This window comes from Xiphias gladius, chromosome 10, assembly GCF_016859285.1.
Source record: "Xiphias gladius isolate SHS-SW01 ecotype Sanya breed wild chromosome 10, ASM1685928v1, whole genome shotgun sequence".
Lineage (NCBI taxonomy): Eukaryota > Metazoa > Chordata > Actinopteri > Istiophoriformes > Xiphiidae > Xiphias > Xiphias gladius.
In genome coordinates this window covers 9,664,853-9,680,114 of record NC_053409.1, presented here as the reverse complement: position 1 = coordinate 9,680,114, position 15,262 = coordinate 9,664,853, and the positions used below count along the sequence as shown (strand labels likewise).

General features: G+C 42.2%; 1 protein-coding gene across 2 annotated transcripts in view; it reads right to left on the bottom strand.

Moving 5' to 3' along the window:
- The window catches only part of LOC120795179 (connector enhancer of kinase suppressor of ras 3-like), a 46,693-nt gene extending 31,439 nt beyond the window's left edge, over positions 1–15,254 (bottom strand). Inside the window, exon 1 of one of the 2 annotated variants that reach the window (XM_040136822.1) lies at positions 14,966–15,254. In XM_040136822.1, coding sequence (XP_039992756.1) covers positions 14,966–15,017 — 52 coding nt within the window. In that variant the 5' untranslated portion in view covers positions 15,018–15,254. The remainder of the gene's footprint in view (positions 1–14,965) is intronic. The other variant, XM_040136823.1, reaches the window with a different exon arrangement.
- Positions 15,255–15,262: the final 8 nt, after the last annotated feature.

The window sequence follows — 15,262 nt, the reverse complement described above, 5'->3', positions numbered from 1 at the left end:
AGAAATAGCAATTTTCAGGGGCTTTAAGTTAGCATCCAAGGTTTCCTCAAACTCTTTCAAATACAGTGCATGGATGCTGCTGCTACGCAGTAATAACCTATTTTCTCATCCTTCTACGATGGAAGGCTTTTACTGTGAAGCACGTACAAGTTTTTTGGCTAACCAAGAATGCTAAGTTGTTATTTGATAAAAGCTGGAGCAGAAGCTGAAGAGCAGGGGCCAAGTTACTTGCTTATGATTCCTTGATATTGCCCCATCGCAGCCCTTTGTGGTGCGTTTATAGTAGGAATTCACATAACAATGATACAACACCTGATCAGAATATGCTGTATTGGTCTGCATCAGGTCTTTTGGGGTACAGGGGGCACTCCTTAAGACCTTTTATGACTCTGTGGTGGCATCGGCCATTTGTTATGGAGTGGTATGTTGGGGTAGCAGTATCTCAACAGCATGTGAGCAGTGTGCAATATTACACCCCACCTCTTAACTATGCTTGATACCAAATTTCGTCTATATCCTGCTGCTGCTGTAATGACGAAATTTCATCCCGTGGGATTAATAAAGTTCATCTTATCTTATCTTATCTTACTGTGCAGCCCAAGGGCTCAAACTACCTACAGAGGACTCCCTTCAAAGCCATTAAAATTCCATTACGGCATCAAAGCTTACTTACGACAGCATTTTCAACACTTGAGAAAACATATGTGAGAGCTTAAGCCATCTCCACTGAATCAAAGGGAAAATCCATCATAACTTGTTAACCATTAGCCACCACACAAGTCAAGTCCGGTTAGGCTCATTACATTTTTCTCATTCCTTGGCATGCTAATTCCTAGGCAAGACTTAACCCCTGACTGGCCAGAAGTCTGCAGAGGAATCCACTTCGAACTGCGAGAAAGGGATTGAGTACTGGCCTGAGCCCACACCAACATGAACACAAGCCAAATACAAACAGTAGGCTAGTCACTTAATGCGATTAGATGAAAACAAAGACTTGGATCCAGAAGGGGCAACGTTTCTCCTTCCTGCCATGTTAAAAAGGCATTTCCTGTGGAATGGTGCCACCATCCTCACCAAACAGAAGAAGAAAAGGCACAAGGGAAACTTGTGGTTCAGCTTACAATAAAAAATGCTGAGGCATACATTGTGTGTTTTTCTTAGCTCAGTTATTGTAAAACCACAATCTAGATATGGGAAAACACTCTGGAAAGACATGGTGGGGGATTGAATCTTCTCCCACTAATGAATGAAAAAAGGGCCTTTCCTTTCCTCTAGGCTGTTTTCACTTTTATTCATTCATTGGCAAGTATGTTCTCCCCACATATGCTATCCCTGATCCTGTAAGTCAGGCTTTAGAGAGTTTAGAAATTTCCGGTCATTTCAGGGTCCAAACTGATGTGCATTTGGTTTAAAATGGAACAATTGTAAGTGTGTTTGTGTTCATCAGAGAAATAGACCTCCCATTTTAATGGTAGCAGTGATTGAACATAAGGGTAAATGTGTGCTACAGAGAAAATACATTACTCTCCCATTGAATTCAGGGGCCCTCAGAGGAACATACCACAGCAATTTCTCCCTCTGGACTCAACCATCGACACCTTCTGAATAAAAGAGGGGTGTCCTTACAGTGGGTCTTATAAAACGTTTATTGGGCCTCGATCAATGGCTGCTCGGGTGTGTGTGTGTATGTGCGTGAGGCTATCAATTTTCATTAAGGGTAGAGAAAGCAGTAAAGGAGATAGAGTGTCACGTTATTGTGAATTGAGAGAAGGGGGAGGCAGCAGGGAACTCTGTGTGAATGGCTTTCAAAAGCCTGCGCAGGATAAAACACTTTGGAAGAGTTTTATGGCCTCTGTGGACCACTTGGCAAATGTTCTCAAACCTCAGCAAGTGGGTGTAACTGTGTAGCAGAGGCATAGACACACAGCACCAATGTCAACTGTGATCACACAGTCAGGAAGCTGGAAAAACATTTACTGCCCCCAGAATTTCATTTTGATAACATATTGACTAAAGGATTCAAAGTAGACTGAAATTTTAATATTAGTGATCAATTCAAATACTACACATGAAAGCTTGGTGCAACATTTCAGTTAACATAATAAACCAATTCGAAAGGGTTAATTTAAAACTCGAGTTTGATTTCGCAATTTATTGAGTGATTTCAGGTGGTATTAATAAAACTGAACAAGAGAAGACAAATAATTAGCAAGAAAGCACTCAAAGGCTGCGCAATCCTGTAAATTCACTGTTATTCTAAGAGTAGAAAATTAAATCCATACAACTGGATCCAGATTTAAGTCAAAACATTAGTCCATTGACAGAAAATGAATTGCCATCTATTTTGATAATTGATCTGATCATTTATCAAGCACAAATTGCAACTTTTAATCTCTTCTCCAATGTCGGAATTTGCTGTTCTTTCTGTATATTTAATATCTTTGGATTTTGGAATGTTAGTCTGACCAAAAAAAAAAAAAAAAAAAGAAATTAAGATGACACCTTGGGATCAGTGAAATTGTGATGGAGTATATTTGGAACTTTCTGCTATTTATGGCCTAAATAAATTTCTAGGAAGTAAAGATGTTCCTGATAAAAATGCAAAAATGTTCAAAAAAATGCAATAATAAAAACTATCAAACTATAAAATTATTAAAAAAAATGCTCAAATATTCACAAAAAAACGTGCTACTTGTCCCTTGGTCCCAGGCCTAACTTTCTATCAAATTTCAAGGAAATCTAAAAAACCTTTTAGGCATCCTGCTTACTAAAAGAAAAACACACAAAGAGTACATAAGAGAATTATTACTAAGAACAAGCAGATAGATTAATATTGTTTGCAAAAAACTGCTTTAGTTTAATACAATCAAATTTATTATAAGACAACTTCTTACATATGGTTCTTAAAGTATGAGAAAAGAGCACCTGAATGAAATCTGTCATTGTTGATGATCAATAAACAAACAGTGCAGGAGGTGACTGGGACAATAGGTGAGTGTCCCAGTATGGCACCTGCTGTTTACTGTGGGGTCTTCCTTACCACCCACCATCTCCCATTCAGTAAACAGTGATTATGTGTCGAACGGGTTACCAACTCAACCGTTTCAGCGTATGTATGCGTAGTTGTACACACGTAGCCATGATTCTCAACAGCTGGGAAAGCAAGAACCCCAGATATTCCAAGTCTGAATGCTACAAGTGGAACTAGATCCTGTTGGAGGCCTTCAAGCTCTGCAGCCTACGTAAAGGCTGTGTAAGCACACATTTTTAGCAGTGTAAACAACAGACCCCTTTTGAAAATGGCTGTGCTATTCTTATCATAATCTCATGACAATATAACATTTTACATCTGCACAGAAGGACAAAAACAGCAGACTGGGTATAATGTGCCCAAGTCCATAATAGCTCAGGGCCAATTTTGTGTTTTTGATGATAAACTCATTAAAGAACAGCATACAAGTTTGGACATGACATCTTAGACAAGTTTACTGTTCTGTCCTCTGTAAAATCAGTTTTGAACAATAATGCCTTCAATGCAGCTTTTGCTTGCAAACTCTTGGTTCTCAGGGGTTTGATTTCACTTGAAAAAGAGCAAACAGTCTTTCACCTCCTACAGAAAGAACGAAACAAGCTCCCTCCTCTTCACCTCCCCCATCTTTCAACCCCTCACTGTGCTCCCAGTGGGAGCTGTATCCACCCTGTAAAACACACACACACACACACACACACACACACACACACACACACACACACACACACACACACACACACACACACACACACACACACACACACACACACACACACACACACACACAAAAAATCAAAAACCAATATCCCCACTGGGGTGGCCAGTGGGAAAGCTACTGGGTGTAGAATAGCACAGCCACTGTAACTCCGCTGTCTTTATTTGTCAGCCTGGCTTCTGGAACCTGCGGGGAATGGTCAGGAATTTGACTCATTGTTCTCTGCTGAGCAGCTCCATTGTGGGAATTCACAGCACTCTGGCACAATGGTCTCTGGCTAGACCAGGCTGTGTTGTAATTAGAAAGAAAGAAAAAGCTCCTCTCTGCGACTGCTAAGCTATCCTCTAATGCATGACTTCACAGGACAACAACAAAGCCTGTACACACACTGGACAGGCCCTTCCAATGGGAACTGGGGATAGGAGTTACACAATGGTGCTTTACATCTCTCTAATCAGCATGTTGCATTCTAATGTGGATAGTATAGTATCTTACAGCTTTCTGTGGGACGCTTCACTCGTAAAACAAAGTCTTAGTTTCCTAGTTATATTTGAATCAGGTGTTCTTTTACTGATGCTGTATTTTACAGGACATCATTTTCTACTATCACTCTCAGACTGTTTAACAGGCTGTGACCCTGTCAGACCATTGGTTTAATCTTATCATTGCTTCCTCCGGCTAACAAAGAGTGTTTCACTTCATGTACCCTAATCTGATACAAAAGACATCAACAAAATGGCAGTCACATGTCCAGAGTGGGCTTTAAGTGAGAAAAAGCAGCTGAGCCCAGTCCCTCCACAGGCAGACAAAAGCAGATCTGTCTCTTACAGGGTGATGGACGATGACTGATTTGTAGGGGGGGGTAGCCTGTTGTGGTTGAAGCACACCAGCAACTATGAGTGCCAGCCCCGTCAGTTAACCCTCACCTCTAGCACCTCTAACAAAACCCCAGTCACATTGCTCAGTACCTCGTCAGATTTCCAAGCTCCAAGTTTGAGCGATGGAAGGCTCTGTTAATATTGACTAGAGTGAGGTGAGAGGTGATTTCTGGAAGCGATGCAGGTCAGAGCTGAAGAGCACAGGAGGTTATGAGAGGTATTTTGGCTGTCACATGACATGATACATGATGACTTCTGGTCACAAGCACAACACAGAGGAAAAACAAGATGAAACAAGACTGCTGCAGGCACATTACTGAGTGTCTTTGCAAACCTGCAGCAACGAAACAGTTGTTGCTTAAGCTACGGGTGTGGAAAAAAAAACAACTGAAAAACTTTCTGTCTGGGTCACTGAGTTTGCACCTTAAATACCATTTTGTTTTTTTCTTGTCAGACTTCCTTCATGTACAGTTTAGCAAACAAAGATAGACATTTGATTCATTAATGGGTTTATAAAACTGATTAAGACATGAGCCACTGTCAGTGATAGTATATGCAGGTAAGTACAGCTGGGGCCTGAGTGCTGGACAGGGGCAGGGGTTGGAGCAATAACCTCTCAGACCAACATAAACACCCATCACTCTCCAGTCAGGCAGCCGCCCGGCCATGCTGCAGCTCCTTACCGCTAGCATAAACACCCACTAAAGAAAGCAACAAAGACCTCAAAAATGTCTCAAATCCCCCCCCTTCTTTTCCTCCCAGTGCTGTTCCTGCATCCCCACCCATCACAATCTTTCGTCTTTCCTGGCCCCTCCAGTGTTCATATTGTTGTGGTTCTGCCTATTGACAAGTATGCCAAGATAGTCACAGTCTTTGTGTCTTGAAAATGCACAATACAAGTCACTCCTGGAATTTGGGAACGGTTTTGTCTTTTCCAGTTTTAATCACAATAGCTGTTAACTCTGAGAGCAATACAGACATTCAGTCTGTGTGACCTGAAAGTTACTACCTAAGATGGGATGTTGCTTAACAGACAGCGCTGTTTATGTGTCAACAGGACATCTAAAACACTCACTTTGCTACAACCTATACATCATTTCCCTAAGACAAAACTATAATTAAGGAGTTTTTGCAAAGAGACAGAGATGGAGGGAAAGAGGCAAAAAGCAGGAGAACAAAGACAAGGAAAATACAAAAAGGAAAATGACCCATTAAACCTAAACCTGGGTTCAAAGTCGTAGCCACTGTGACACAAACAGGTCGTTGGAAAAAAATAGGGAACTCTGTTTAGTGGTTTCACCCCATCACATGTATGTTGTATGATCAGGGTGGCCCTGCATGCTGATTACAGACCAATTTACCAACACCATAATAGCTGCCTATGGAAACCACAATAAAGATGAACAAGGTTTGGGGGAGGAAATGAGCCCCACTCATTTAGAGTGCCGTGGGAATAGTGTGCTAGTAGTCAACACTGCATGTGGGCATATTTTGTAGCAGAGTCAAACTTAACTTTAAAACTATCCATCAATTTTGCTATTGTGTTATATGACAATGTGGTATTGGGCATTTATAAAATAGACAGATATGACCAACAGAAACAAGCCTTTAATTAAACTAAAGATATCTTCATATCGCCCCTGTGGCTCATATGGTTGAATGTAGTACTTTCTCCGTTCCTAATGTGGATCCCCATAAGAATCTTTGGATAAGAACCTGCTAATTGCCATAAATCTCCCGGAGAGTAAATCCCCCCGTCAAAGCTTGTTAAAAAAACCTAGCTGAAAAAGTAGAAAGAAAGATACTACCGCCAAACCATGCAGAGGATTTACTTGATCAAAACCGACAGCGGGTCCATCCGTGGCCTTGGCACAGTGGAGGTCCCTTCCTCAGCTTGGGCTGTCCACACGCAAATCTGAGTTTGCTGCCTGCCTTCTACCCTGGCTAAACTCAGCTGGAGCACTTCACTGTGGCAGTGCAAATAGCTGCTGCTGGTCAACCTCTTATTCACAATGGCTGCCAACACAGAGCTGAAGAACCGGCTGGGGCTGTGAATAAAATTAGGGTTACTGTAGTGACAGGGGATGTGGGAAGAGGTTGGGGTGGTGGTGGGAAAGGAGGTTTGGGGAAGTTGGAGGAGGATGAAGTAGAGGGAGAGGAGAGGAGGAAGAGGAGTGTGTGAACACAATCCAACGATTTATAGCTGGCTTGTGTCCAGGCCAGGGGAGGAGGAGATAGGGGTAAAAATAAAAACGATTGAAAGCATCATTAGTCTGTCCATCCTCTCTGTACAATGCTAGTAAAAATGAAAAGACACACATGCACACCTCACAAAAAGACATATACACTACATTCAAAACACAAAGCAACAAGTCATCGGCTTTCCCCAAAAATGATCAGTAACTCAGCAGTCTTAATACGACAGAGAGGAGCAAATGTAATGAAAACTTGAATGAATTATAAAATGTAAAACATCACTAGACAGCCTACAGGCTGTGGGCAGCGGATCCTGTTCTCCCTGCTGCGAGGGCTGTGGGTGGGGGAGAGTGAGTCATCTTCAATAAAAAGGTAGCGGTGAGCGACAGTGTGTCACCCGCAGGCCAGTACAATGCACCTATGACGCAGCCACACAGACACACATTAACACACTATATGTTGTGCCGTGGCTACTGTGCTGGCTTTCTGGCTTTGGTGTTCAAAGATGTGTCCCACCATTTCGTTTTAATGCTCTAAACCAATGATGGAGTTTTCATAAAAAACACACAGGCATGCTAATCTCTCACCACAAAAAACACACACCACCCGTTTGCAGGTGAGGTTTGTTTGAACTCTTACTGGCACCTGTGATTCTCCCTCACAGCCATGACATATTAAGAAAGGGACAATCATGTTCCTATGAATGATAAATGTACTGTTGACTGGAAAGGGCAACACATACAAACAGCTGAAGGGCAGGTGGGAGGCTTTTCCCAGGTGTCTTCACCGATGGAAACAAAAAGGAGAATCAACAGAATCTCCCATGATTGTTTCTTTGGGTCCATGAGCCACCACTCCCTCCTTAATCAAATTCAAAACCCACATTTGCTTTAATGTCCGTTGTACTGAGTTGAGATCAAGGGAACCAAAATGTTTTGTTTGAAACTTAGCTAAGATGTGACATGAGATCTGTCAAGTTTCGGCTTCTGGCAAATATGTAGCCAGCACGATTTAAGTTCAGTAACTTGAAGGCATTTCATGACAAATTCCAATATGATGAAGCACCTCAGGGTGGATCTGTCATGGCTAACCTGTTTTCTAATAAGTTACCTGTATGGTAGATGCTGTGATTTTTGGGAGAAAATAAGGAAATAAGCAAGAAATTGTTGTTTTTCTTGAACGTAGAACCAGTGATGAGGAAGTTCAGAGGGAGAGTAAGTAAAACAGTTCCTTCACATGAGAGTGGTATGTATGACTTCACTGCAATGTGCTTGGGGAATTTTCTGAGGACTCCCTTTGGTGACTTTCAACCGCAACCAATTGAAAACAGCCAACCAGCTTTATGACCTTTCCGTTGTTTACTAACGTGTGCCTTTGTGTGCTGCGGAAGTCCAAACATACAAATAACCAAAAAGAAAGTATGCAGCTTCCCTTTAATCTCCCAGGTGTTTTTTAGTTTCCTTGTTAAAACCAAAACACTTTCATCCTTCCATCCAATCAGGGTACATGAAGCCATTATGATGGTGGGCCTGGGGGGGTCATCAGTGCACCATCAATGGCCCATTACAGCTGCCATGTCTATCAGCACCCTCTAATGCAACTAGTCAACAAGAGAATTGACAGATTCAAAGACATTTTGCGGCAAGTGAAAACATGAACATAAGTAGAGACCTACAAACAATAACAGCCTGCATTTAGTGCTAATGCCATAGAAACACCATGATATTGTACAAATATAAACAGAATGGACTGCAAAATGGATGTCGGTGAATTGTTTTAAAGTTTAACCACAGAATTGTAATTTAAGACTTTGTGAATAGCTAGACAGGAGTTCAGTGTGTCTCTGTGGAGGACTGGGAAAATACAGACTAGTCTGGACATGTTCTCAGCCAGCTCTGATCTGGCATCCACCCAAGTGCCCGGCTAAACCCAAAAGTGGGTAACAGTTCATAAAACTACAGATCACTTCATAATCATTATGACATTGCACTCCATTACAGCATAAGCTGGTGGCAGAATGAAAGAGCTTTGTTTGAATTTGGTCAGCGAGGGGGGACCATCAGTTTGACTCGGTTCAGTATTTTAAATCTGTTAAAAGCAACTGGTGGCCCCAAATGCAACAAAGGACATGTGTGGACTGTTTTGACTGTTCTTTCGCAGAGCAGTTTGGTAGAAAAAAAAAGTAGTTGACTGCATTCCTCTCATGATCTGTGGTTATTTGAGCACAACAGCATTAGCATGCTTTGATAGCAATACCAACACAACACTTAGCTTCCTTTTTTGTTCTCTCCACCAGTTCACCAGCACACGTGGTGCAGCAGCAATGTGAGACTTAATATACTGAAAAGCTTCAATTGCATGACTGTGATAATGAGCCTTCAGACACAATCATGACAAACAAACACATAAACCAGTGAGGCTGGACAAGCGCACGCACTTGACATCGCTGCACGAGAGGTCAGTCAGCATGTGACCCGTATTTGCACTTGCACCCGCTGTGCCACCTCAGGTTGGAGCTTTTATTCCCATGGCTTAAGCATGGCACTTCACAGGCCAATGCTCTTAGGGCAGAGCAGGGCCAAATAGCTTGCAGGTCCTGTTAAGCTGAGATCATCGGGGAGATTTGCGAAGCATATTTTAGATTTGAATGAAAAGCAAACTGGTATAGCCCAGGTTGGCAGGGATACGTGGTCATGCTTGGTCTCCTCCATTGGCACTGCAAGAAGAACCATTGGACATACAGGCAAATGCAAACCAATATTGTTTTACAGATAAAAGTAACATATAGGGAAAAGAAATTTGGTAGTCTGGATAACTACCATTGAAATTCCATGATTCTCTATACCAAATTCGATAGCACTGCAAAAAAGGGAAAAGAAATGAGGCTGCTGCACACACAGTGTGCTAACATACACGCACATGCACACACCTCCATATAGTCAGTGCTCAAGCAGTAGTTTAAATTGGCTAACAAGTTGACAAACCAATGGTGGGAAAATATTCATATCAAAAGTTGTTATATTTTGACAGACTGAATGGTCATGACAGTAGCCTACTAATAATGTGAGCACCGAGCTCATATTATAAGCTATTGCTGTGTCAGCCTAAACAAAATAACATTAGCCTTTGTGAACATTGTGTGTGGAGCCTTGTTACAACAGATGCCAGCTGTCACAATTGGCAAACAATAACGGTAACATTTCAGGATATGACCATTTTGATGACATGTTAACATAAAGTTAACAATTGAAACTTTCCCTGAATTCTGTGTACAGATCCAGATGCCTGTCTCTGAAGTGCTTAAATAAGTTTTAGGTGTTTCCTCTTTTCATTTTAAATGCTCTGAGGCCATGTTTGCATACTGGCTTTTGGTTGTCTATGGCTTGCACTTGATGTTCTGCGTCAAATGGAAAACATACACCAGTATTGGCCTGTTGCTGCACCTGCACTTGCCACTATCATTCCACGTGTTGTTACTGTTTAATTTGCCGGCCTTCTTCTTTTCCTCTTCAAGTTTGATGTCAACTTAGAACCTTAGAACCCTGTAGGGTTATTATGCTGCCCTCGTCAGTCCTGAAAGAATCAGATCTCCAGTGCCTATGACATCTATGGTAGCTTCAGTACCTATGGTAAACAAGTACTGCTAGAATCTTCAGAATTTTGGCATCAACTTGGTACCAAAGTATCGGTTCTCATAACATCTCCAGTCACAACCTCTACAAAGTGCTGTACACAAAGGATCATTACTGTGTACTGTTCAAAATCAATATCAAAGCTGAGCACAAAGTCTTGAGGCTCAAATGGATAGCAACTTTTAACCATTACATAAAAACACTAACAGTGTTTTAAACATACTGACTCTTGTTTTGTCTTTGTCTCCTCCTCACTAGATTAGCACAGCAATATTAACTATTGATGATTTCTCCACAAGTCCCCATATGTTTGAGCTCCTGGGGCTATAAGGCTGGGACAATGGGCGGTGTGAGAAACAGGCCGCGGAGGAGCCGACAAGAACGAAACCATGGCACTCCCTTTCAGTCATCTGTCCCCAGGGGGAATCCTCTTACAGCACTTACCCTGAACTCTAAAGGCCATTTTCTATGGAAGAGTAGCATGGTTATCTGCTCATCACTGGAGCACAATAGGTCGATTTTAAAGGATGAATGGTTGGATGACTGGAAACTGGTAAATGACAAAGACAGGAGTTTTAACTTTGAGGGGAAAATTACTTTAATTTGAATAAATTATGTATCCTTGAAGGGGTGTACAGATTTCTGCTGTATCTAAATCCTATATTTTGATTAATTTAACACCTGTCCTTCCTGATGCATATACACACAGCCTCTACAGCATAAGGGTTGCTAAACTGGATTAATGGTGCCTGTGGACTCTATCCAAACATAGACCTCGACTTGACCGATAGAGCCGGCACTAAAACAGACGCGGTGGATGCCTTAATAAGGGTGAGGTGTCTGCACAACGTCTGTTCACGCTCCAGTTTAGGAAGTCTCTGTTTCAGCCAGATAAGGATCATGGGCCATCATTGCCCACACCTTGCTATCATCTCTAAAGATAAGGCTGCTGAAGGTATCCATCAGTGAAGTCGTATAGCATGTGCAGACTCAGACACAGTGGTGTTACTTTTCCAATTACACACTTGGTCAAAGAAGAAATCATATTCAGCAGATGTTTGTCACCTCTCTGACAACCTAATAACCTTCTTGACACCTTGGTGCTACTAGAGAGGCAGGATACAGACACAAACACCCCTGCTTCCACTCTTATGTTTCCAACCACATGACATCAAGTAAACATGAGTGGGATAATGAACACGTGTTCAGCATGCATTTGACCATTCATATCAGACCTCTGGTTATGGGGAATGCTCACACACAAAACCCACATCTCCATAGCTTCGTACACATCTATGATAAGCGGATAGAGCCAGGCCTTGAATAAATGTGTAAAAAACAAAAAACAAAAACGGGCTGTTTGGTCTAAAAGGACTATTAGATAGGTGTAGATCAGCAGGACTTTAATCATGACCTCATGCTCCAAATAAACCCCATCACTAAAATTCACATCCCTAATCCATTTCCAGATACAGAGCTTTGAAATTTGATAAGCCTGTATTTAAGTATAGAAAATGTTGGAGGATATCCAGTGTGTACTGAACGTCAAAGCCTGGGCTTGTTAAAGAACTGGATAAAAGCCATTCAGTCAGACAGTAGTAGTGCAGGTTTGCGTGTCTGGGATGCCTTGTTAAAACTTGGCAGTCATACTCCCATTAACTAGAAGGTGGATAAGTGGAGAGGAAGAAAAAGAAAGTGTGTTTGGTAATTGAGAAGTTATTCAGCTGAGTTGGAGCTAAACATTCCCCAATCAGTGCCAGCCCTTCTCAGCTAGAAAGGACTGCCCATGTGGATTCAGGACTATATTTGGAAAATGACTTGCAGCATATGACTTAAACCTTTGACTTTGTGAACATGGGTATGTAGGTCAATGTATTAATGTCACTGATACGGCTCTTCAAATCCAACCCAAAACCTGTGCTTAATTTGTCAATAACAAAGTGGAATTTTATCCATTTACTGAAAACATATTGTGTTGTGTTGTCTATACTGTCATTAGAAAAGTGCATATTTCCCCCAGGGCAAGGAACTCCACACGCCATATGCGCCACCAATCACACGACATCACAGGTCCAGCTTGAAGATCAGAGCTTTTGGTGAAGGAAATGCGCTTCAGGGCATCTCCAGTCCCCAAACAAAAACAACAGTGTTGAATTTGAAAGAACCAATTGCCCTTTCACTGGCAATAAACATCCACTAACCACCACTTGATCTCCTTGAACAATGCAAGTGATTAACAACTGTCTCAATACACAGAAGTCCCTGTGCTACTGGGGAAATCAACCTGAGGCAGATGAGAGCAAATGCCTAAATACAGTGGTTACTGGAACTTTACTGCCGTGGGTGTGAAAAGGTCAACGTGAGGCCATGACCCTGCTCTCAACAAGAGATTGCTACTATTTGATGCTGCTTGTCTTTGGTATAAAAGGGTTACATCAGCGGTTGCATGTTATGTTGTGGCTAGGTACTGTACAGGGCCACTGAGGACAACACAAGGTCTTTTCTATGTACACTGATGGCAACTTCTGGCCCTCTCCGAGCCACATACTTTGCTGTTCTTGAAAACAAAAGAGGTTAAACATGCTTTTGGAGCATGAGCTGACACTACAAAATAAAGAAAATATCCCTGTTGACGACAATTTGGTTTATGCTAATTTTAGGTTAAATTGCAATTTTATGTTACATTTGCAAAAGCTAAACTTTCACCTCAAGACACTAGCCACCAAAGAGCTGGACCAATCAGTGTTTAATGTGAAATGATTTAGATGATGATGTCAAGAAGCACTGCTGGATTTTTAATTTTAGTTGAGAGTTTTATTTGTTTTGTAGCTCTGACTGTTTAAAGGCAGATCAAATTGCTTGCAAAGTAATTGTAGTGTACACCCACAGACGGTGCCTCTAACCCAAGCAAATGACTATTCAGCCTTCCTGGACCACAGTGAGGAAAGTTAAATTTCGTGGGGAGGCTTTGCAAGGCTGCATCATCCATTTTGCTGAATCTCCAGTATAAAACCAAACAGAAGTGACAATATGAAAACAATGACAGGACAACCTGGTATTTCCCCGTATGACCCATCATTTGGCACAAATGGTTCACTGCAAGTTGACCTTGTCTTGAGCATCCCATGTTCATGCACCAGTTTTGTATGTGAAAGGGATATATGAAACATTCCCATGAATGTTCTGCTGTCATTTCAGTTAACTCACTCCTGTTTGTAGGGGTCTGCAAATCCGATGAGCTGCAGAGCCAACCGCTGAGTCAGATTTTTCAGGAGACTGACGGCAATGGGGCCTGTGTAGACAACTAATCCTCCATCCATACGTGCCCTGGCTGGGCTCTTCTCAATACACACACTGAAACTAACCCCTCCACAATCCCCTGTAGCTCGCAGCTATAGATGAGCACTGGAAGGCACGCCTCAATCAGCAGTTACTGCGCTCCAACACGGTTATGGTTCCAAATGATGACAAAAGAGCTTGTCTGAATGACACATTATGAGATTGAAAAAAAAAAGAAAAGAAATCGCCTGTGATTTGTTATGGGATTCATCTTTTCAAAATGTCCTTGACAGTAAAGCAAAGACAAACAGCTTTGTCCCATCGCTGGCCATATAAGCAGCCCATTACTCCTTTTGCAGCACAGCACAGACCCACTTCACTGTTTCTACGTTTGGAACGGTAGCAACTATTTCCATCCATACTTCTCATTCCATTTCGTGTCCTTCACTAGACATACCTATGCTGTGACCGAGCTCAGGTTCAGAGACTTATGATGCCATTACCATAGCGAGCATTCCTGTCAGGTATTGTTTTTAATGGGGTGTCAGATCCTGAAAAGCACTAAAACAGAGGTCGGACTGTAAAATGATCGATGGAATTCGAATAGATCGTGACTTAGTTTTTTGCAACGCCAGGGCAGAGATTTCAAAGCTGAGGTCAACATTGAAAGGGCTACCGATTACACACAATACTAACAGTATTACTTCATTTAAAAAAAACTGTCAGAGACTCTGATGAGAGTGTTCACTGTCGTCCCTTACTAGTTCGCATGCTAGTAAAGTCTTGCGGTCTGAAGTGAGACTAGCTCAGCTATTGCTGGCATAAAAACGTTTGGAAAAACCTGTGTGTTTTGGGACTGAATCAAACTTGCCTTTAACAGCACAGTGTTCGGCTAATGCTTGTCTCTCGGAGCGAGAAAGTAACGCGTTAGCACGATTCAAACGCTGCAACAAGCGGCCGTTCGGCAGTCGTATCGAGGGGAAGACAACGCGGCTGAGTGAAATTGCTCAACTTGCCAACATCTGTAAGCGAGAGTTAAACGAAAACGCAGTCCCATTGTTACGCGCCTCAGCGGAGTTATGTTGCCACAAAGGGGCAGTTTCTACGAAACTAGCTGGAGATAAACGCGGAGCGACTCAGGGCTGAGGCGGAGACGTGTGTGACGCCGTTAATGGGCTAGTGTTTCTTGTCAACAAAATAAATAAATAAAAGTAAATTAACGCGCCGCACTTACCTCTCATCCAGTCGACAACTTGCTTTGGCGTCCACTTCGTTATCGGCTCCATGGCTCCTTCAGCACAATATTAGAGGCAAATATATGCCAAAATTTGGGGACGAGAGGTTGTAAGAGTTGAATTTAAAAAAAAAAAAAAAAAGAAAGAAAGAAAAATGCTGTCACATTCTTTATAACTGCTCGGTGCTGTTCGTCCGTTTGTGTCAACTAGCTAGACAACTCTGCACAAGCACGACTGGAGGCTGGACTGAAATTCCCCCACAGCTCCCCACCGACCGGTCTGGGATCCATGCTGCC